General features: G+C 45.7%; 1 protein-coding gene across 10 annotated transcripts in view; it reads left to right on the top strand.

The window, feature by feature from the left end:
- The window catches only part of trappc13 (trafficking protein particle complex subunit 13), a 148,953-nt gene that overhangs the window by 39,237 nt on the left and 88,083 nt on the right, over window positions 1-21,633 (top strand). For all 10 annotated transcript variants that reach the window (XM_072496923.1, XM_072496919.1, XM_072496918.1 and 7 more), the window contains 3 exons: window positions 160-259; window positions 8,102-8,186; window positions 11,271-11,398. In XM_072496923.1, coding sequence (XP_072353024.1) covers window positions 160-259; window positions 8,102-8,186; window positions 11,271-11,398 — 313 coding nt within the window. The remainder of the gene's footprint in view (window positions 1-159; window positions 260-8,101; window positions 8,187-11,270; window positions 11,399-21,633) is intronic.

The raw sequence follows: 21,633 nt of genomic DNA, 5'->3' as shown, positions 1-21,633 counted from the left end.
TTAAATTGTCTTTAAAATCTGATTTATTCAAATGTTGGGAAGACTTCTTTCCAATTCCTTGTATTTTTATTTAAAGCCTTTGTTTTGTAGAAAGCATTCAATTAATATAAAAAATATATTCTAGAATCACATGCCAGTTAATGTCAATTTTTACCTCAGGAGATCTTTTCAGTCAACTTATGAAGGATGATCCCTCGACAGTTAAAGGAGCAGAGACCTTTATGTTGGGGGAAATGCTGACTCTCCCTCAGAACTTTGGGTAAGAATTCCTCAATTATTTGCATATGTTCTGTCATTAAGGCACATGTTTTCATTTCTACTCTCTTCCCTCCTTTTTCCCACCCTGCCAAGGGCCAAACAAAAATGGCCATGGAACTGGATAATATTGTGCAATCATCTTTTTGGGGAGGGTGGAAAGAGAATGCTAAAGGACTACACACTGCATTTTCAGGCGAATCGCTAGCCTTTTAATTGTTACATGGTTTGAGGATTTTTTCTCTTCATTACCCCCACCAGGAAGTCTGTTCTATTTATTGATCAGTCTGTTTGGAGAAGAACTTCCTAACATCACTCATAAATTTGACTAGTCCGTTTGAACGCATGTCCCTTTATTTTATTGTCACATTTTCATTTGAGGCGATGTTCCAGGTTTACTTTTCTATCGTACTTATCTGTTCTTCCTCCCATTCCACCCCATTGCCATCTCCTCCATTCCCAGTTGGAAAGCCTGTTCTTTTCTGTTCTGGGCTATGTTGACTGATGCTAGGCATCAGTCTTGTGGCTTCACCTGGACGGCCTGTAAAGCTAATACCTCTCCGGTTATCAGAGTACTATGCAGTGATACAATTGTGATTTTAACATTATAAATTATAGTTGAGTATTTGCCATGTAAAGAATGTATATAATCCATAGGAATAAAATTCAGGTACTAAAATATTATTCCCCTTAGTTTATCTTTGGAGGGGGGGGGGTGGGTAATGACTATCATTACTGATTTTCACCTGGAAAGCCTGTGGGAATGCTCTCTTTGCCTGATGATGTGGTGCAAATGTATGGTGAGCAGTGCGTTTTTGGTATTTAGCAGATGGAATGCACTCTGAGAAAAATGGTCAGAAGGGCTGAACTACCTGTTAACTCCTTTTTTGTAATAAACACACCACGTTAAATGTTGTTGAAATGCGTTATGTCACTTGGCAGTAATGTTCTATGGTGTAGAATTCTCTGCTCCCTCAACTTGGGACGCAAAGTTTATTGCATAGTATCTTTGAAAACAATGAAAAAAAATCCGAATGAAGGTAGGACTGATTAAACATGAATTTAGAATAAATTTCTGGGATTTGGCTGTGGTTTATATTTTTTAACATACTTTCAAGTTCCAGTGATGGTTATACAGCAAGGACCTCTGAATTTGATTAGTACTTTTTGAATAAAGGAAAGCTGGATGTTTGCTTATTGCAAAGTATATATGTTTTCAATGTTTATAATTTCAAACAAGAACTCAGTCCCTATTTTTCCTCCTTCCTTTCTCGACTCTCATAACCTGGCAAGGGGCTAACACCTTTATTGTCCTTATGCTAGCCATCCCAATGACTGCTATTCATGTGTAAACCAGCAGGTGATTCTTGTACCAGGATGAAAGTTGATATTACTGTCTAAAATTCGCTAACTCTGTACAGATCAGGGTTTGAGTGCTTTACCTTTTTTTTTTAGGAAACATTTTATTGAGGCATTTATAATTTAACATTTAGCGTATTAACATTCTAAATAACAGAACGGTCCGCCACACGCAAAAAAACCCACAGTAACATACCCAACTTTCTCCCGCCCTAACTCCTAACTACCCATATATTAGACTCCCTGCCCTTATTCTCCAATTCCATGCCCCCCCCCCCACCTTCTGCTAACGGTCAGCTTTCCTTGAAGAAGTCGATGAACGGCTGCCACCTCTGAGCGAACCCCTGTATTGATCCTCTCAAGGCGAACTTAATCTTCTCTAGCCTGAGAAACTCTGCCATGTCACTGACCCACACCCCCGACTTTGGAGGCTCCGAGTCCCTCCATCCCAGCAAAATCCGTCTCCAGGCCACCAGGGAGGCAAAGGTCAAGACGTCAGCCTTTCTCGCTCCCGGATCTTCCAACACTCCAAATATTGCCACGTCTGGACTCAAAGTCACCCTCCCTTCCAGGATCTCTGACATGACATCTGCGAATCCCTGCCAAAATCCCCTCAGCTTCGGGCACGGCCAAAACATATGTACATGATTCGCCGGACTTCCCCCGCACCTCCCACACCTGTCTTCCACTTCCTCAAAAAACCTACTCATTCGGGCCACAGTCATATGAGCCCTGTGGACCACCTTGAACTGTATCAGGCTAAGGCTGGCACACAACGAGGATGCGTTGATTCTTTTCAGAGCCTCTCTCTCTCTTCCCCCCCCACCCCCCCCCCCCCACCCCACTCGTCTTCCCACTTCCTCTTCACCTCCCCTTCCCACTCCATCAATTCCTTATATATTTCCGAGACCCTCCCCTCCCCAACCCGTGTTTTTGACATCACCTTATCCTATAGTCCCCTTAGAGGGAGGCGAGGGAACCTTGGAACCTGCCTCCGGACAAAGTCCAGTACCTGCAGGTACTGAAATACACTCAAACTCCTCCTCTAGCTCCTCCAGGCTCGGGAAACCCTCCACAATGAAAAGGTCCCAAAATCTCTCAATCCCTGCCCGCTGCCACCTCCTAAAACCTCCATCCAGCCCCCCCGGAGCGAACCGGTGATTGTCACAGATTGGTGACCACTCCGATGCCCCTTCCAGTCTCAGGGCCACTACTATCACTGGGCTTGTGGAGTACCGAACCGGCGAGGACGGCAGGGGTGCCGTCAACAGAGTTTCTAGACTCGTGCCCCTACATGATGCCACCTCTATCTGCTCCCATACCGACCCCTCCCCCATTACCCACTTCCTAACTATCGAAATATTAGCCACCAATAGTAATTAATGAAGTTCGAAAGGGCCAAACCTTCCTCCCCGCACCCCTGCTCTTCACCCTCTGGGCTTTCCCAGCCCATATAAAACCCGAGATCGCCGCATTCATTTTCCTAAAAGATTCCTTGGGGATAAAGAATAGGAGACACTGAAACACAAACAGCAATCTCGGGGTGAGTGCTTTACCTTGTTTAATCTGCATGCTGAACTCATTGGTTTAGCCAACTGACCTACAGTGGGGTGGGTGGGTATTAATAGAAAGTGCTTAAGTGAAAGTTTGCCACATGATGGTAGAGCAGTAATTTCACATTGGAGAGAGAGCCGGGAGATTTAAAAAGCGTGGGAGATTTAAAAAGCGCGGGAGGAGAGAGAGCCGGGAGATTTAAAAAGCGCGGGAGGAGAGAGAGCCGGGAGATTTAAAAAGCGCGTGAGGTGAGAGAGCCGGGAGGTTTAAAAAGCGCGGGAGATTTTGAAAGCGCGGGAACTGCGAGTCAGAGCAGAGATTTAAAAAGATCGCGGCCTAGTTTCGGAGCCGTTCGGAGGAGAAGGAGCAGTCTCTGTCAGGGAGAGAACCTGAGAACATCTAAGACACTCAGAAGGTTAGAAGGTAGGTAGTTATTTTTACTTTTATACCTTTTTCAAATTTGTGTGTGGGTGTGTGTGTGTGTGTGGGTGTGTGGGTGTGTGGGTGTGTGTGTGTGTGTGTGTGTGTGTGTGTGTGTGTGTGTGTGTGTGTGTGTGTGTGTGTGGGTGTGTGGGTGTGTGGGTGTGTGGGTGTGTGGGTGTGTGGGTGTGTGGGTGTGTGGGTGTGTGGGTGTGTGGGTGTGTGGGTGGGTGGGTGGGTGGGTGGGTGGGTGGGTGGGTGGGTGGGGGGGTGGGGGGGTGGGGGGGTGGGGGGGGTGGGGGGGTGGGGGGGGTGTGTGGGGGGGTGGGGGGGTGTGTGGGTGGGGGTGGCCGGCTGGGAATCTACACTAAATTTAAAAAAAATGAAGCATTGGTAACTAATTAAACATAATTACTTAATTATAATTTAGAGGGGTATCTAAGCCAGAGATCGGGGAGTACTGTATTTAGCTTTCACATTTATAGTAGAAATCTAGTGCTAGGAAACATATAGTTAACAGTAACTTTTAAAAAAACTCTTAACTTTAATTTACTAATTAATTGACGCAATGTCAGTTAGAGGGGTGCAGTGCTCTGACTGAGATGTGGCAGGTCCGGGAGGCTTCCAGCGTCCCGGATGGCTTCATCTGCAGAAAGTGCACCCAACTGGAGCTCCTCACAGACCGCATGGTTCGGTTGGAGCAGCAGTTGGATGCACTTAGGAGCATGCAGGCGGCGGAAAGCGTCATAGATAGCAGTTATATAAATGTGGTCACACCCAAGGTGCAGGCAGAGAAATGGGAGACCACCAGAAAGGGCAGGCAGTCAGTGCAGGAATCCCCTGTGGTTGTCCCCCTCTCGAACAGGTATACCCCTTTGGATACTGTCGGGGGGGATAGCCTATCAGGGGAAAACAGCAGCAGCCAGAGCAGTGGCACCACGGCTGGCTCTGATGTTCAGACAGGAGGGTCAAAGCACAGAAGAGCAATAGTAATAGGGGACTCTATAGTCAGGGGCACAGATGGGTGCTTCTGTGGATGTGAAAGAGACTCCAGGATGGTATGTTGCCTCCCTGGTGCCAGGGTCCAGGATGTCTCCGAACGGGTAGAGGGCATCCTGAAGGGGGAGGGCAAACTGGCAGAGGTCGTTGTACAAATTGGTACTAACGACATAGGCAGGAAGGGGCATGAGGTCCTGCAGCAGGAGTTCAGGGAGCTAGGCACAAAGTTAAAAGACAGGACCTCGAGGGTTGTAATCTCGGGATTACTCCCTGTGCCACGTGCCAGTGAGGCTAGAAATAGGAAGATAGAGCAGCTAAACACGTGGCTAAACAGCTGGTGTAGGAGGGAGGGTTTCCGTTATCTGGACCACTGGGAGCTCTTCCGGGGCAGGTGTGACCTATATAAGGATGGGTTGCATCTAAACTGGAGAGGCATAAATATCCTGGCCGCGAGGTTTGCTAGTGTCACACGGGAGGGTTAGAGCTTGGATTAGTACTAGGAACTATGATGTTGTTGCCATTACAAAGACCTGGTTGAGGGAAGGGCAGGATTGGCAGCTAAACGTTCCAGGATTTAGATGTTTCAGGCGGGATAGAGGGGGATGTAAAAGGGGTGGCGGAGTTGCGCTACTAGTTAGGGAGAATATCACAGCTGTACTGCGGGAGGACACCTCCGAGGGCAGTGAGGCTATATGGGTAGAGATCAGGAATAAGAAGGGCGCAGTCACAATGTTGGGGGTTTACTACAGGCCTCCCAACAGCCAGCGGGAGATAGAGGAGCAGATAGGTAGACAGATTTTGGAAAAGAGTAAAAACAACAGGGTTGTGGTGATAGGAGACTTCAACTTCCCCAATATTGACTGGGACTCACTTAGTGCCAGGGGCTTAGACGGGGTGGAGTTTGTGAGGAGCATCCAGGAGGGCTTCTTAAAACAATATGTAGACAGTCCAACTAGGGAAGGGGCGGTACTGGATCTGGTATTGGGGAATGAGCCCAGCCAGGTGATAGAAGTTTCAGTAGGGGAGCATTTTGGGAACAGTGACCACAATTCAGTAAGTTTTAAAGTGCTGGTGGACAAGGATAAGAGTGGTCCTAGGATGAATGTGCTAAATTGGGGGAAGGCTAATTATAACAATATTAGGCGGGAACTGAAGAACATAGATTGGGGGCGGATGTTTGAGGGCAAATCAACATCTGACATGTGGGAGGCTTTCAAGTGTCAGTTGAAAGGAATTCAGGACCGGCATGTTCCTGTGAGGAAGAAGGATAAATTCGGCAATTTTCGGGAACCTTGGACAACGAGAGATATTGTAGGCCTCGTCAAAAAGAAAAAGAAGGCATTTGTCAGGGCTAAAAGGCTGGGAACAGACTAAGCCTGTGTGGAATATAAGGAAAGTAGGAAGGAACTTAAGCAAGGAGTCTGGAGGGCTAGAAGGGGTCACGAAAAGTCATTGGCAAATAGGGTTAAGGAAAATCCCAAGGCTTTTTACACGTACATAAAAAGCAAGAGGGTAGCCAGGGAAAGGGTTGGCCCACTGAAGGATAGGCAAGGGAATCTATGTGTGGAGCCAGAGGAAATGGGCGAGGTACTAAATGAATACTTTGCATCAGTATTCACCAAAGAGAAGAAATTGATAGATGTTGAGTCTGGAGAAGGGTGTGTAGATAGCCTGGGTCACATTGAGATCCAAAAAGATGAGGTGTTGGGTGTCTTAAAAAATATTACAGTAGATAAGTCCCCAGGGCCTGATGGGATCTACCCCAGAATACTGAAGGAGGCTGGAGAGGAAATTGCTGAGGCCTTGACAGAAATCTTTGGATCCTCACTGTCTTCAGGTGATGTCCCGGAGGACTGGAGAATAGCCAATGTTGTTCCTCTGTTTAAGAAGGGTAGCAAGGATAATACAGGCCGGTGAGCCTTACTTCAGTGGTAGGGAAATTACTGGAGAGAATTCTTCGAGACAGGATCTACTCCCATTTGGAAACAAATGGACGTATTAGTGAGAGGCAGCATGGTTTTGTGAAGGGGAGGTCGTGTCTCAGTAACTTGATAGAGTTTTTCGAGGAGGTCACAAAGATGATTGATGCAGGTAGGGCAGTGGATGTTGTCTATCTGGACTTCAGTAAGGCCTTTGACAAGGTCCCTCATGGTAGACTAGTACAAAAGGTGAAGTCACACGGGATCAGGGGTGAGCTGGCAAGGTGGATACAGAACTGGCTAGGTCATAGAAGGCAGAGAGTAGCAATGGAAGGATGCTTTTCTAATTGGAGGGCTGTGACCAGTGGTGTTCCACAGGGATCAGTGCTGGGACCTTTGCTCTTTGTAGTATATATAAATGATTTGGAGGAAAATGTAACTGGTCTGATTGGTAAGTTTGCAGACGACACAAAGGTTGGTGGAATTGCGGATAGCGATGAGGACTGTCAGAGGATACAGCAGGATTTAGATTGCTTGGAGACTTGGGCGGAGAGATGGCAGATGGAGTTTAATCCGGACAAGTGTGAGGTAATGCATTTTGGAAGGTCTAATGCAGGTAGGGAATATACAGTGAATGGTAGAACCCTCAAGAGTATTGAAAGTCAAAGAGATCTAGGAGTACAGGTCCACAGGGGCAACACAGGTGGAGAAGGTAGTCAATAAGGCATACGGCATGCTTGCCTTCATTGGCCGGGGCATTGAGTATAAGAATTGGCAAGTCATGTTGCAGCTGTATAGAACCTTAGTTAGGCCACACTTGGAGTATAGTGTTCAATTCTGGTCGCCACACTACCAGAAGGATGTGGAGGCTGTAGAGAGGGTGCAGAAGAGATTTACCAGAATGTTGCCTGGTATGGAGGGCATTAGCTATGAGGAGCGGTTGAATAAACTCGGTTTGTTCTCACTGGAACGAAGGAGGTTGAGGGGCGACCTGATAGAGGTCTACAAAATTATGAGGGGCATAGACAGAGTGGATAGTCAGAGGCTTTTCCCCGGGGCAGAGGGGTCAATTACTAGGGGGCATAGGTTTAAGGTGAGAGGGGCAAGGTTTAGAGTAGATGTACGAGGCAAGTTTTTTTACACAGAGGGTAGTGGGTGCCTGGAACTTGCTACCGGAGGAGGTGGTGGAAGCAGGGACGATCGTGACATTTAAGGGGCATCTTGACAAATACATGAATAGGATGGGAATAGAGGGATACGGACCCAGGAAGTGTAGAAGATTGTAGTTTAGTCGGGTAGCATGGTCGGCACGGGCTTGGAGGGCCAAAGGGTCTGTTCCTGTGCAGTACATTTCTTTGTTCTTTTGTTCTTTGAGTACAGATATAATAAGAGGAGCTAAAGGTATCAGATGTCATAAAGACCATTTCTGTTTTCTATTCTGAAAAATGCTGTCTTCTAAAAATATTCAAATGTTACGCGTGGTTTCTACTTTGAATTCTGCGATGCATATATTTTAATGTGGTTTATGCTATTTTGTTCACCATATAATGATGTGTAGAAATATTGATTGTTCATTTCACATTTGTCTTGGGCAGGAATATTTTCTTAGGTGAAACCTTTTCAAGCTACATCAGTGTACATAATGACAGTGTGCAAGTTGTTAAGGATATCTTGGTTAAGGTAAGGCAATTAATTGTATGTAGATAAAAGCAAACTGTTGCGGATGCTAGAATCTGAAACAAAAACAGATAATTACTGGACAATCTCAGCAGGTCTGACAGCATCTGTGGAAAGAAAAAGGAGCTAATGTTTCGAGTCTGGATGACTCTTTGTCAAAGCTGTGTGGATCTAATTTACTTGCAGAAAAAGTGTTTCCATGTATGTTACATTTTGTTTTCTTCTGGATAGTATAAAGGAATGATTCTGGTGGCAATGAACACATTCCTGTGGCCACTTGGGTTAACATTTTTTTTACTATTTTCGCTAGAATCCAAAGCACCTAGAAGTGTAATTATAGGTTTGGTTCTTGCTGGCTTAGGTAATGTTTTTGAGAAAACATTTGCAGAATTCTGTGGTATGTTACTGGCAGTGACTGGATAACTACTGCCCTGTTCCCTCTTGCAGTGTCATAAATCAATCATTTTCTTAATGGTTTTTATTGGTTTTCACATTTTTATGTTACATGTTTCAGCTTGTACGTTTCACTCTAGTTTCATAACCGCGTATAGTCTCTGGTAAACAACTAAGGAAAGATTGAAGTTACAAAAGAGAGATGAACCAAAGAATGAAAAGAAAAATCCAAACAAAGAAGGATCACATTATATATTGTTTCCCCCTCCTTCTATGGTTGTGGAATCCATTTGGCCGGTCTGCCTCAGTTGTCCTTCCCAATGTTGGTCCCAGCGTGAATTGCCTCGCGTAATGCTGCTCCTTCTAGTTTTTAACTTGCCCTTGACTCCTATCCTCTGTGGCTACGCCCCTTGCGTCCTGTTATTTTTCTGGGTTTCCTCCCCCACCCCTCTCACTTCCCTTCCCCTTTCTTTATGCTGAATCTCTTGTGTGCGTCCCTCCCCCACCCCCTCCGTTGTACTAGTTGTTGGCTACAAACAGATCTTGGAACAAGTTGGTGAACAGCTTCCATGTTCTGTGGAAGCCCTCTTCCAACTCGCAGATAGTGAATTTTATCTTCTCCAGTTGGAGGAACTCTGACAGTTCAGACAGTCAGTTTGCAGCCTTGGGCGGTGCTGCCGTTCGCCAGCCGAGCAGGATCCTTCGGCGGGCGATTAGGGAGGCAAGGTTTAGAGTGTCAACCCCCCTCCCCATAAAGAGTTTTGGCTGGTTTGAGACCCCAAAGACTGCCACTTTTGGGCTTGTCTTCACCCTCACCCCCACAGCCTCGAAGAAGGTTGTCCCGAACCCGACAAGTCTGTAGCAAGCCCAGACCATGTGTGGTTCGCAGAGCCTCCCTGGCACTTCACGTTTGTTCTCCACCCTGGGTTCTGGTTAGGTGCGCTCTGTGCATCACCTTTAACTGCATCAGGCTCAGCTATGTGGAGATGGTGTTCAGCTCACCCTGTGTCATGCTTCGATCCAGAGTTGTTCCCCTCACTTCTTTGCCTAGTTCCTCCTCCTATTTCTACCGTGTCTCATCCAGGGGGGATTGTACCTCCTCCAACAGTCACCCACGCAGGTCCCAACAGTCCCCCTCTCGAAGTCACCTGCGTCCAGCAGTTCCTCAACTTGAGTGTCCTGGTCTCTGGGGGTACATTGTCATTTCCCTTGGGAGGAAGTTCCGGACCTGCATATATCTCATTTCATTCCCTTTAGGTAGTTGGGACCTCACTGGAGCTCCTCCAGGGTCGCTATCTGTCGCCCGTGTACATGTCGCTACCCACCAGTGTTCCCTTGTCCTGTCTCCACCTTTTTGAAGGAGGGATCTGAACAGGCAGAGGATCCTGGGCAGTACGTTCATTTTGATTGTCTGCACCCCCCCACTGCCAGCGAGAGTGGGAGTATCCCACGTCTACAGATCCTTTTCTACTTTCTCCACCAGATTTGTCAGATTCCATTTGTGGATCCATGCCTAGACGTGGGCTCTTTGGATCCCCAGGTAGCGGAATTTGTTTCAGGATTGTTTAAATGGCAGTCCCTCCAGCTCTCTCTCCCTTGCGGGTTTCCTGGGCAGACTTCTCTTTTGCTCAGCTTGAGTTTGTAGCCCGAGAAGGCTCCAAACTCCTTTAACAGCTTCATGATCTCTTCCATACTGGCTCGTGTGTCCGAGATACAGAGGAGCAGGTAATTAAATCAATAATTAGCAATGAACTAGAGGATTGCCTGTAAGAGAATAATTCTAATAATTGATCATCAATGTATTTTCATCGGTATAAGAGATCCATTCACCCCAACCACCAATGATGCCTCTTTCCCAAACCTGTATCTTGCATCTTGATTAACTCTTAACTATCCCAATTTCTTGAAGTAGTAAAGCGTAAGACTGTGAGATTGATTCTTAGTGTCAGATAATGGAATTATAGAAAAAGTTTAGAAAAATACATTATTTTCCCTCGAAAAGCTTTATATTGCTTTTTAAGAAGCTCTGGGGAGAAGAAATATTAATCAAGATCACTATGTCAATTAAAGGTAGAGTATTAGCTGCAAGATAATAAAAAAATCTTTGTTATGGTATTGGAGGTAAAATCAATCAAATAGTTCAAGAGTTGGCAGTGTTTTCCTGCGAAGATGATGGGTTTCTCCAGAAAAAGTGAGCTTGATGGACCACTGACCTCTTTCTGTTCTTTGTAATCATAGGAGCAATTTTAATTGAGCTTTTAAAATGAAGAAGAAGCATTTGCAATTACAAATAACAGCCATTTAAGTGCAGAATTCAGATTTGTCATTGTTTCTCATCCCCCAGCCCCTAAGCTTTCCTCTTTTTTTTCTTTGCCTTTTCATCCACTGCTGCACTGTGGCTGTTTGGCCAAGAATGCTTCCTTATACTAGATTCAAAGGAGAGTGTGGCTGAAGTTGACTTCAATCTTTTCTTTCCAGTGGGTTTGTTGAAATTGAGATTGAGGTTGTATGGTAAATCTCAGCTGCAAGCTTGTGTCCGGCATATGCTGTAGCCACCGAATTGCCAAGTCAAGACCCATTTCTGAAACAGTGCCACAGTTTCTCAGATATTCAGTGGAGGAGGGTTTTAAGAAATATAAAGCTACCAAATAGTTTTCCGGGAATTTTTGTTTATCTTTCTTTCTTTTAAAAAAGGCTGATCTTCAGACCAGTTCTCAGCGTTTAAACCTGTCGGCTTCTAATGCTGCAGTGGCTGAACTTAAGCCTGACCGTTGTATCGATGACGTGATTCACCATGAAGTGAAAGAAATTGGGACACACATGTAAGTAGTGTTTTTCCATTTCAAAAAAACACTGAAAATAAAGCATGCCTCAAAGGATTCACTGAAATACCATGGATACAAAAACACTGGTGTGTTCCTTTTGAGTGTGAAAGAAGCGCAACTCGAAGCATAAGTGTGAAACTGCAGGAATGTTCTGCTTGAGTTCTCTGTCACTACAGTATTCTGTGGGAAAAGTCAACACCTCATATCTCAGACGGTTGTAGAATATTATCCACTGCACCCAGCTAGTAAATGAAAACTCAATTGTCACTAAGTCCAACACCATTAAAAATGAACAGTGACACTATTAGTTACTCTCATATTACTTTGCCATTTTTCAAAAATGAATTCCTTCATAAACAAGTGAAATTTTCATATCAGAAACTCACTTTTCCGTGGTTGCTTCCAAAACTGATATGTAAGCAGAACAATTTTTACTTTTTGATTTTAAATTAAGTGCTCTAAATTTAACAAATACAAAATATTTCTGAATATTGCAGTGATATCGAATTTTGAAGAGTGGACATATGTGTCATAGAATCCCTCCAATGCAGAAGGAGGCCATTTGACCCACCGAGTCTGCACCAACCCTCCAAAAGAGCTCCCTACCTAGGCCCAATATGGCATAGCGTGGAGGACGAATATATAGTGTTTCTTTCACTTTGTGATCTCAACCAAACTGTTCAGAAGGGCAGGACAGAGAGTAAGCATCTGTCCATTTGTGGGGTGGGTTGAAGAGAATCAATAATTAGAAGATATACTATTGCATGACTGTTGTCCCTATTTCCTAGCAGCTCACTAACGTCAACATTGCAGAGTCCAGGCAGAAGACCACTTTATCTTTTACTATGTATCCCAATGAAAGTGGAGATATGGGAACAGGAAACTGTCCGTTCTAAAAATAAATGTACCTTTACTTTCCTTCTCACTTTTTACCAAAAAGTAAGATTAAATTCATCATTGATCGCTATTTAGATTTAGCAAGATAGAGACCAACACATTGTTTCTAATATTGAACGGGACATGACATTTTTCAGACTGATCAGATCTTCAGATTGCTCTTTGGATGGATTTTGTAGTTAAAGATCATCAAGATATGTAAAAGTTAATTGACCACCATAAATAATCATACAAGCAATTTATTGTGATAAATGTTCCACTTTAGTGCTGTTACATTCAAATTATTATAAATGGACTAGTGTTACTGACTTCAATTATGAAAATGCCTCATGCAGTTTCTGGATCCACACAGTCGTCATCTTTTTCCAATTTTCTGTTTGAATTATACTTTCAAAGTTTCAAATTCCATAAAATGTATTTTGTATGTTCCTCTATGAACTTACTTGAGTAAATAATCTTCTGGCAGAACCAGTGGTTTAATGTATATTACTTTTGGATTTTTTTTTTTGGACGACTACAAATAATATTGAAGGTGTTCCCTGGTTAATGCGAGCTTGTCAACTTTCAGGTTGCTGAAATGTTCTTATCCATTGACACCTAGGCATGAAAGTAAATGGAAATCTGAAATCCTGGACATGTACAATAGGTCAAACAGTAATTGGGTGAAGAAGGCAATTCAATGATTCATGTAGAAAGGCGAATGTTTAGAGAGTGGGCTCTTTGTCAGAACTGGAAATTGGGATGTGAGCAAACCACTTCATAACACAATAACACTGGGGGTGGGGGAAAGGAACAATAAGTCAAAGGAATTTTTTTTCTCTTTACAGATACTTGTGTATTTTACAGCATCTGTTTTATGTTGCAAAACAGTTTAAATGCATAGGTCTGATTATATTTATAATGTTGCACCTCAAACTTGGGTCAACTAACGTTACGGACAAAACATAACAATCTCCTTTACTGCACCATACTAAGTTACCACGCAAGTATCAAAACACCACAATAAAGGGTATCAGCATCTCTGTTGCACATAGAATCAAAACTCTGAACAAAAGCTTTGTTTCACACAGCATCAAAACTCTGTTCTACAAAAGGTATCAAAACTCGTGGTTTGGCTCGAAATATTACTCGTTAAGAGGTGAGATGATCAGTCTCCCTCTTGGTGGATCCCGATGTCTGCTCTGGGTCCTGGATGTAGGGCGTGGCTTCTTAAAATGATTATTCCTGCAGGTTATTGATTCCACAGCTTCTATGTCTCCTTTTCATACAGATCTTGCTTATGCTTCCAGTCGCATACTCACAGGACAGCACTTAATCAATCAATGTATTTTCTGGATACGAATGCTCAAGAGTTGTGATTCGCTCAGGGGTCGTATTTCTCTCAGGAGCACGACACACAGGGGTCTGTGTTTAATTACTTGTTTGTTCAATAAGAAGGCTTACAACACCAGGTTAAAGCCCAACAGGTTTGTTTCGATGTCACTAGCTTTCGGAGCGCTGCTCCTTCCTCAGGTGCTCCTCCTTCCATTCACCTGAGGAAGGAGCAGCGCTCCGAAAGCTAGTGACATCGAAACAAACCTGTTGGACTTTAACCTGGTGTTGTAAGACTTCTTACTGTGCTCACCCCAGTCCAACGCCGGCATCTCCACATCATTGTTTGTTCAAGGCATAGCAACAGCCATTGTCCAATTAGTTCCTGTGCAAACTCATGGGCTGCACATCATGTTCTTAACTGCAGACCCCAAAGCCTTGTTCCTCCTACAAACCTGTGTCTGATACAGAGTTAACTCTTTTAACCATCAGGCTTTGCTGGTGTCTTCACTTTGCTGGTGTCTTTATGAATGCTCATCAGGCTACAAAATAATAAGCAAAAAAAAAGAAAATTCAAGAATGGGAAAGGAACAGTTAGCCCATTGTATCTGCTTTATCTAGTTTCCGAAATAGCAATTATTTCAACAAATCATTGCTCTTTGGGGGAAAATAGACTCCGGTATCAGTATTATTTATTGCTTAGTGTTGAGTGTAGCACAGTTGGCAGCACACTCGTCCCGAGGTTTTCAGATCAAGCTCCACTTCAGGACGTGAGTAATTCTTTGACAAGGTGCCACATAGGAGGCTGTTAAATAAGCTAAGAGCCCATGGTGTTAAGGGTAAGATACTGGCATGATAAAGGATTGGCTGACTGGCAGAAGGTAGGGATAAAGCGGTCTTTTTCAGGATGGCAGCCAGTACTAGTGGTGTGGATCAGGTGTCGGTGTTGGGACCACAGCTTTTCACAATATACATTAATGATCTGGAAGAAGGAACTGAAGGCACTGGTGCTAAATTTGCAGATGATACAAAGATCAGGTAGAGGAAGCAGGGGGGCTGCAGAAGGACTTGGACAGGCTAGGAGAGTGGGCAATGAACTGGCAGATGGAATACAATGTGGAAAAGTGAGGTTATGCACTTTGGAAGGAGGAATGGAGGCATAGACTATTTTCTAAATGGGAAATGCTTAGTAAATCAGAAGCTCAAAGGGAATTGGGAGTCCTTGTTCAAGATTCTCTTAAGGTTAACTTGCAGGGTTCATCGATAGGATGTCTGCGAGCCTAGGGGCACTGAAGGAGAACTGTTTTATATGGGCGGTTATTGTATTTGGGGGAAATCCAATGTATAATTTCTGCTTGCTGTGTGTTTTTTTTTCTTTTTCTTTCTTTGTTCGGGGGGGGGGGGTTGTGTTGAAAATTTGTTGAAAAATTTGAATAAATATATTTTCCAAAAAAAAAAAGTTTAACTTGCAGGTTCAATTGGCAGATAGGAAGGCAAATGCAATGTTAGCATTCATGTCAGGAGGGCTAGAATGCAAGCGCAGGGATGTACTTCTGAGGCTGTATAAGGCTCTGGCCAGACCCCATTTGGTGTGTTTTGAGCCCCATATCTAAGGAAGGATATGCTGTCCTTGGAAAGGGTCCAGTGGAGGTTCACAAGAACGATCCCTGGAATGAAGAGCTTGTCATATGAGGAGCGGTTGAGGACTCTGGATCTGTACTCTGAGTTTAGAAGGATGAGGGGGGATCTTATTGAAACTTAGAGGAGACTGCGAGGTCTGGATAGAGTGGACGTCGAAAGGATATTTCCACAGTGGGAAAAACCAGAAGCAGAGGGCACAACCTCAGACTGAAGGGACAATCCTTTAAATCCGAGATGAGGAGGAATTTCTTTAACCAGAGGGTGATTAATCTGTGGAACTCTTTGCAGTAGAAGACTGTGGAGGCCAAATCATTGAGTGGTGTTAAGACAGAGATAGATAGGGGGCGGGATTCTCCGATGGCGAGTTAGAGTGTCTGCGACGTCGTGAACGCCGTCTCATTTCACGACGGAACTAACGGGCCGCCGGCAGCATCGATTCAAGCCCTGAAAAGGGGCAGCAGCGGGGCTGCGTGAAACGTGGTGGGCGTGGTGTCAGAGCGGCACCGTCATCATGCGATGCCCAATTGACGCGGCGCTGTGTCATTTTATGTGAGTGATCAACGCACAAGCCCCGACACAGAGAGATGGCTGCGCCCCGCCGTGCCGCTCCCAGGTTTGGGACAATGTCCTGGAGACACTGCTGGATGCAGTGGAAGAGCGGAGGGCGATCCTATGCCCAAGACGTGGCCACTGGCACCCGGCCAGCACAGTCAGGCACAGCTGGCGTGATGTGGGCATCGCCGTTAGCGCTATGGGGCACACCTCACGCTCGGGAGAGTAGTGTCACAAGAAGCTCCACGACCTCATGAGGGCAGCCAGGGTAAGTACCCCGAGAGTTCCCCCGGGCCCCAACGTGCCACGCACCTCCCTCCCCTGCCCACGCAGGAGGGGGCACCACGTACCACATGGCCCACATGGGCACCACACTGCCCTTGTGAGCTGCCATGGCGTGGTGCCCAGTGCCCTCCCCGAGTCATAATGTTGCCAACATAAGAACATAAGAACTAGAAGCAGGGGTAGGCCATCTGGCCCCTCGAGCCTGCTCCACCATTCAATGAGATCACGGCTGATCTTTTGTGGACTCAGCTCCACTTTCCAGCCCGAACACCATAACCCTTGATCCCTTTATTCTTCAAAAAACTATCTATCTTTATCTTAAAAACATTTAATGAAGGAGCCTCTACTGCTTCACTGGGCAAGGAATTCCATAGATTCACAACCCTTTGGGTGAAGTTCCTCCTAAACTCAGTCCTAAATCTACTTCCCCTTATTTTGAGGCTATGCCCCCTAGTTCTGCTTTCACCCGCCAGTGGAAACAACCTGCCCGCATCTACCCTATCTATTCCCTTCATAATTTTATATGTTTCTATAAGATCCCCCCTCATCCTTCTAAATTCCAACGAGTACAGTCCCAGTCTACTCAACCTCTCCTCGTAATCCAACCCCTTCAGCTCTGGGATTAACCTAGTGAATCTCCTCTGCACACCCTCCAGTGCCAGTACGTCCTTTCTCAAGTAAGGAGACCAAAACTGAACACAATGCTCCAGGTGTGGCCTCACTAACACCGTATACAATTGCAGCAGACCCTCCCTACTCCATCCCTCGAACAATGAAGGACAAAATTCCATTTGCCTTCTTAATCACCTGTTGCACCTGTAAACCAACTTTTTGCGACTCATGCAGTAGCACACCCAGGTCTCTCTGCACAGCAGCATGTTTTAATATTTGATCATTTAAATAATCCCTTTTGCTGTTATTCCTACCAAAATGGATAACCTCACATTTGTCAACATTGTATTCCATCTGCCAGACCCTAACCCATTCACTTAACCTATCCAAATCCCTCTGCAGACTTCCAGTATCCTCTGCACTTTTTGCTTTACCACTTATCTTCGTGTCGTCTGCAAACTTGGACACATTGCCCTTGGTCCCCAACTCCAAATCATCTATGTAAATTGTGAACAGTTGTGAGCCCAACACTGATCCCTGAGGGACACCACTAGCTACTGATTGCCAACCAGAGAATCATAGATTATCATAGAATTTACAGTGCAGAAGGAGGCCATTCGGTCCATCGAGTCTGCACTGGCTCTTGGAAAGAGCACCCTAGGTCAACACCTCCACCCTATCCCCATAACCCAGTAACCGCGTCCAACACTAAGGGCAATTTTGGACACTTAAGGGCAATTTAGCATGGCCAATCCACCTAACCTGCACATCTTTGGACTGTGGGAGGAAACCGGAGCACCCGGAGGAAACCCATGCACACACTGGGAGGATGTGCAGACTCCGCACAGACAGTGACCCAAGCCGGAATCGAACCTGGGACCCTGGAGCTGTGAAGCAATTGTGCTATCCGCAATGCTACCGTGCTGCCCCATTAATCCCCACTCTTTGCTTTCTATTAATTAACCAATTCTCTATCCATGCTACTACGTTCCCCTTAATGCCATGCATCTTTATCTTATGCAGCAACCTTTTGTGTGGCACCTTGTCAAAGGCTTTCTGGAAATCCAGATATACCACATCCATTGGCTCCCCGTTATCTACCGCACTGGTAATGTCCTCAAAAAATTCCACTAAATTAGTTAGGCACGACCTGCCCTTTATGAACCCATGCTGCGTCTGCCCAATGGGACAATTTCCATCCAGATACCTAGCTATTTCTTCCTTGATTATAGATTCCAGCATCTTCCCTACTACCGAAGTTAAGCTCACTGGCCTATAATTACCCGCTTTCTGCCTTCCTCTTTTTTTAAACAGTGGTGTCACGTTTGCTAATTTCCAACCACCGGGACCATCCCAGACCTAGTGAATTTTGGTAAATTATCACTAGTGCATTTGCAATTTCCCTAGCCATCTCTTTTAGCACTCTGGGATGCATTCCATCAGGGCCAGGAGACTTGTCTATCTTTCGCCCCGTTAGCTTGCCCATCACTACCTCCTTGGTGATAACAATCCTCTCAAGGTCCTCACCTGTCATAGCCTCATTTCCATCAGTCATTGGCATGTTATTTGTGTCTTCCACTGTGAAGACCGACCCAAAAAACCTGTTCAGTTCCTCAGCCATTTCCTCATCTCCCATTATTAAACCTCCCTTCTCATCCTCTAAAGGACCAATATTTACCTTAGCCACTCTTTTTTGTTTTATATATTTGTAGAAACTTTTACTATCTTTTTATATTCTGAGCAAGTTTACTCTCATAATCTATCTTACTCTTCTTTATAGCTTTTTTAGTAGCTTTCTGTTGCCCCCTAAAGATTTCCCAGTCCTCTAGTCTCCCACTAATCTTTGCTACTTTGTATGCTTTTTCCTTCAATTTGATACTCTCCCTTATTTCCTTAGATATCCACGGTCGATTTTCCCTCTTTCTACCGTACTTCCTTTTTGTTGGTATAAACCTTTGCTGAGCACTGTGAAAAATCGCTTGGAAGGTTCTCCACTGTTCCTCAACTGTTTCACCATAAAGGCTTTGCTCCCAGTCTACCTTAGCTAGTTCTTCTCTCATCCCATTGTAATCTCCTTTGTTTAAGCACAAAACACTAGTGTTTGATTTTACCTTCTCACCCTCCATCTGTATTTTAAATTCCACCATATTATGATCGCTCCTTCCGAAAGGATTCCTAACTATGAGATCCTGAATCAATCCTGTCTCATTACACAGGACCAGATCTAGGACCGCTTGTTCCCTCGTAGGTTCCAGTACATACTGTTCTAGGAAACTATCGCGGATACCTTCTATTAACTCCTCCTCAAGGCTGCCTTGACCGACCTGGTTAAACCAATCGACATGTAGGTTAAAATCCCCCAAGATAACTGCTGTACCATTTCTACATGCATCAGTTATTTCTGTGTTTATTGCCTGCCCCACTATAATGTTACTATTTGGTGGCCTATAGACTACTCCTATCAGTGACTTTTTCGCCTTACTATTCCTGATTTCCACCGAAATGGATTCAACCTTATCCTCCATAGCACCGATGTCATCCCTTACTGTTGCCCGGATGTCATCCTTAAATAACAGAGCTACACCACCTCCCTTACCATCCACTCTGTTCTTCCGAATAGTTTGATACCCTTGGATATTTAACTCCCAGTCGTGACCATCCTTTAACCATGTTTCAGTAATGGCCACTAAATCATAGTCATTCACGATGATTTACGCCATCAACTCATTTACCTTATTCCGAATACTACGAGCATTCCTTTAAAGTAAACTTATGTTGGCTTTTTTTCCTCTGTTCTGAATCTTAACACCTCGATCAGTAACCTCTCCTAAGTTATATTTCCTCTTAACCTTTCTCCTAATTTTCCTTGTCGTTGAACCCATATCTTCATGTAACATCCTGCCGCGTCGCTTACCATTAATGTTTTCACTTCTCGTTTTATTCCTTTTAGTATTCCTGGTCCTATTCACTGAGCTCCCCTCAGTCACTGTACCTTGTACTGTCACCCTTTTTGATTTTTGACTGGCTTCTCTGCCTTACACTTTCCCCCTTACTGCCTTTTGTTTCTTTCCCTGTTTTACTACCTTCCAACTTCCTGCATCGGTTCCCATCCCCCAGCCACATTAGTTTAAACTCTCCCCAACAGCTCTAGCAAACCCCACCCCCATGGACATCGGTTCCAGTCCTGACCAGGTGCAGACCGTCCGGTTTCCACTGGTCCCACCTCTCCCAGAACCGGTTCCAATACCCCAGCAATTTGAACCCCTCCCTCTTGCACCATCTCTCGAGCCACGCATTCACCCTATCGATCCTGACATTCCTAATCTGACTAGCTCGTGGCACTGGTAGCAATCCTGAGATTACTACCTTTGAGGCCCTACTTTTTAGTTTAACTCCTAACACCCTGGATTCAGCTTGTAGGACCTCGTCCTGTTTTTTTACCTATATCATTGGTGCCGATGTGCACCACGACAGCTGGCTGTTCACCCCTCTCCCCCCCCCCCCCCCCAGAATGTCCTGCAGCCGCTCCGAGACATCCTTGACCCTTGCACCAGGGAGGCAACATAGCATCCTGGAGTCTCGAGTGCGTCCGCAGAACCGCCTGTCTATTCCCCTTACAATTGAGTCCCCTATCACTATAGCCCTGCCATTTTTCTTCCTGCCCAGCTGCGCAGCAGAGCCAGCCACGGTGCCATGAACCTAGCTGCTGCTGCCTTCCCCTGGTGAGCCATCTCCCTCAACAGTATCCAGAGCGGTATATCTGTTTTGCAGGGATATGACCGCAGAGGACACCTGCACTGCCTTCCTACTCTTGCTCTGTCGTTTGGTCACCCATTTTCTATCTCCCTCAGTACCTTTCACATGCGGTGTGACCAACTCGCTAAACGTGCTATCCACGACGTCCTCAGCATCGTGGATGCTCCAAAGTGAGTCCATCCGCAGCTCCAGAGCTGTCAAGCGGTCTAACAGGAGCTGCATCTGGACACACTTCTTGCACGTGAAGGAGCCAGGGACAGTGGACGTGTCCCTGAGCTCCCACATCGCACACGAGGAGCATGACACGGGTCTGAGATCTCCTGCCATGTCTTAAACCTTCGGTTAACTTCAACAATTACAATTCTCCCCCCCCCCCCCAAAAAAAAAGAAAAAGAAAATAAACAACGAAGAAAAAAATAAATAAATATACCAATGAAAAGAAAAAGGAAACGGAAACACTACTTACCAGGGATAAAAAGCACTTCCTCCCCACCCAGCTTCGAATTCCCACCTAGATTCAAATTCCCAAACACTCACTTGGTTCTGTCTCACTCTGGCTGTCTCTTCTCTGGCTCACTGGGAGAACAGACCCGATTCGCTTGGAAACCCAGGGAGTGGACAACGGGATGATGGCTGCCTTCCAGCATCTGCAGACGCACTAGGAGGAGTCCATCAGAGTCCAGGAGCAGGGAGTGGTGCAGGTCATGGCTGTCACCCAGGATGACACCGCATGGGTGGCGTCCGCGATGGGGGCAGTGGTTTCGGCCATGGGTCTGCAAGGCGTGGGGCTTCATGTGCATGTGTCATCCGTGGCCCAGGACAACGCTGTCCCAGATCCAGCTGGGCGTTGCCGCCACGCTCCGGGGTCTGGTCGAGTCTCAGCAGGCCATGCCCCAGTCTCAGCAGGCCATGCCCCAGTCTCAGCAGGCCATGCCCCAGTCTCAGCAGGCCATGCCCCAGTCTCAGCAGACCATGCCCCAGTCTCAGCAGGCCACCGCCGAGAGCATCGGCGGCTTTGCGCACGTGCTGGATGGCGTCGCGCAAGCCCAGAGGGAGGTTGCACAGTCCCTGACAGGGATGGCGCACTCCCTGAGCTCCATCGTTGCGAACGTTCAGACCCTGGTCGATGCCACAGCGGGCCTCCAGGACTGGCAGCGGCAGGTGTCGGTGGTGCCATG

Source organism: Scyliorhinus torazame, chromosome 3 (assembly GCF_047496885.1).
Source record: "Scyliorhinus torazame isolate Kashiwa2021f chromosome 3, sScyTor2.1, whole genome shotgun sequence".
Lineage (NCBI taxonomy): Eukaryota > Metazoa > Chordata > Chondrichthyes > Carcharhiniformes > Scyliorhinidae > Scyliorhinus > Scyliorhinus torazame.
The sequence above is the reverse complement of the archived record's forward strand: the minus strand, read 5'-3'. Positions and strand labels throughout refer to the sequence as shown.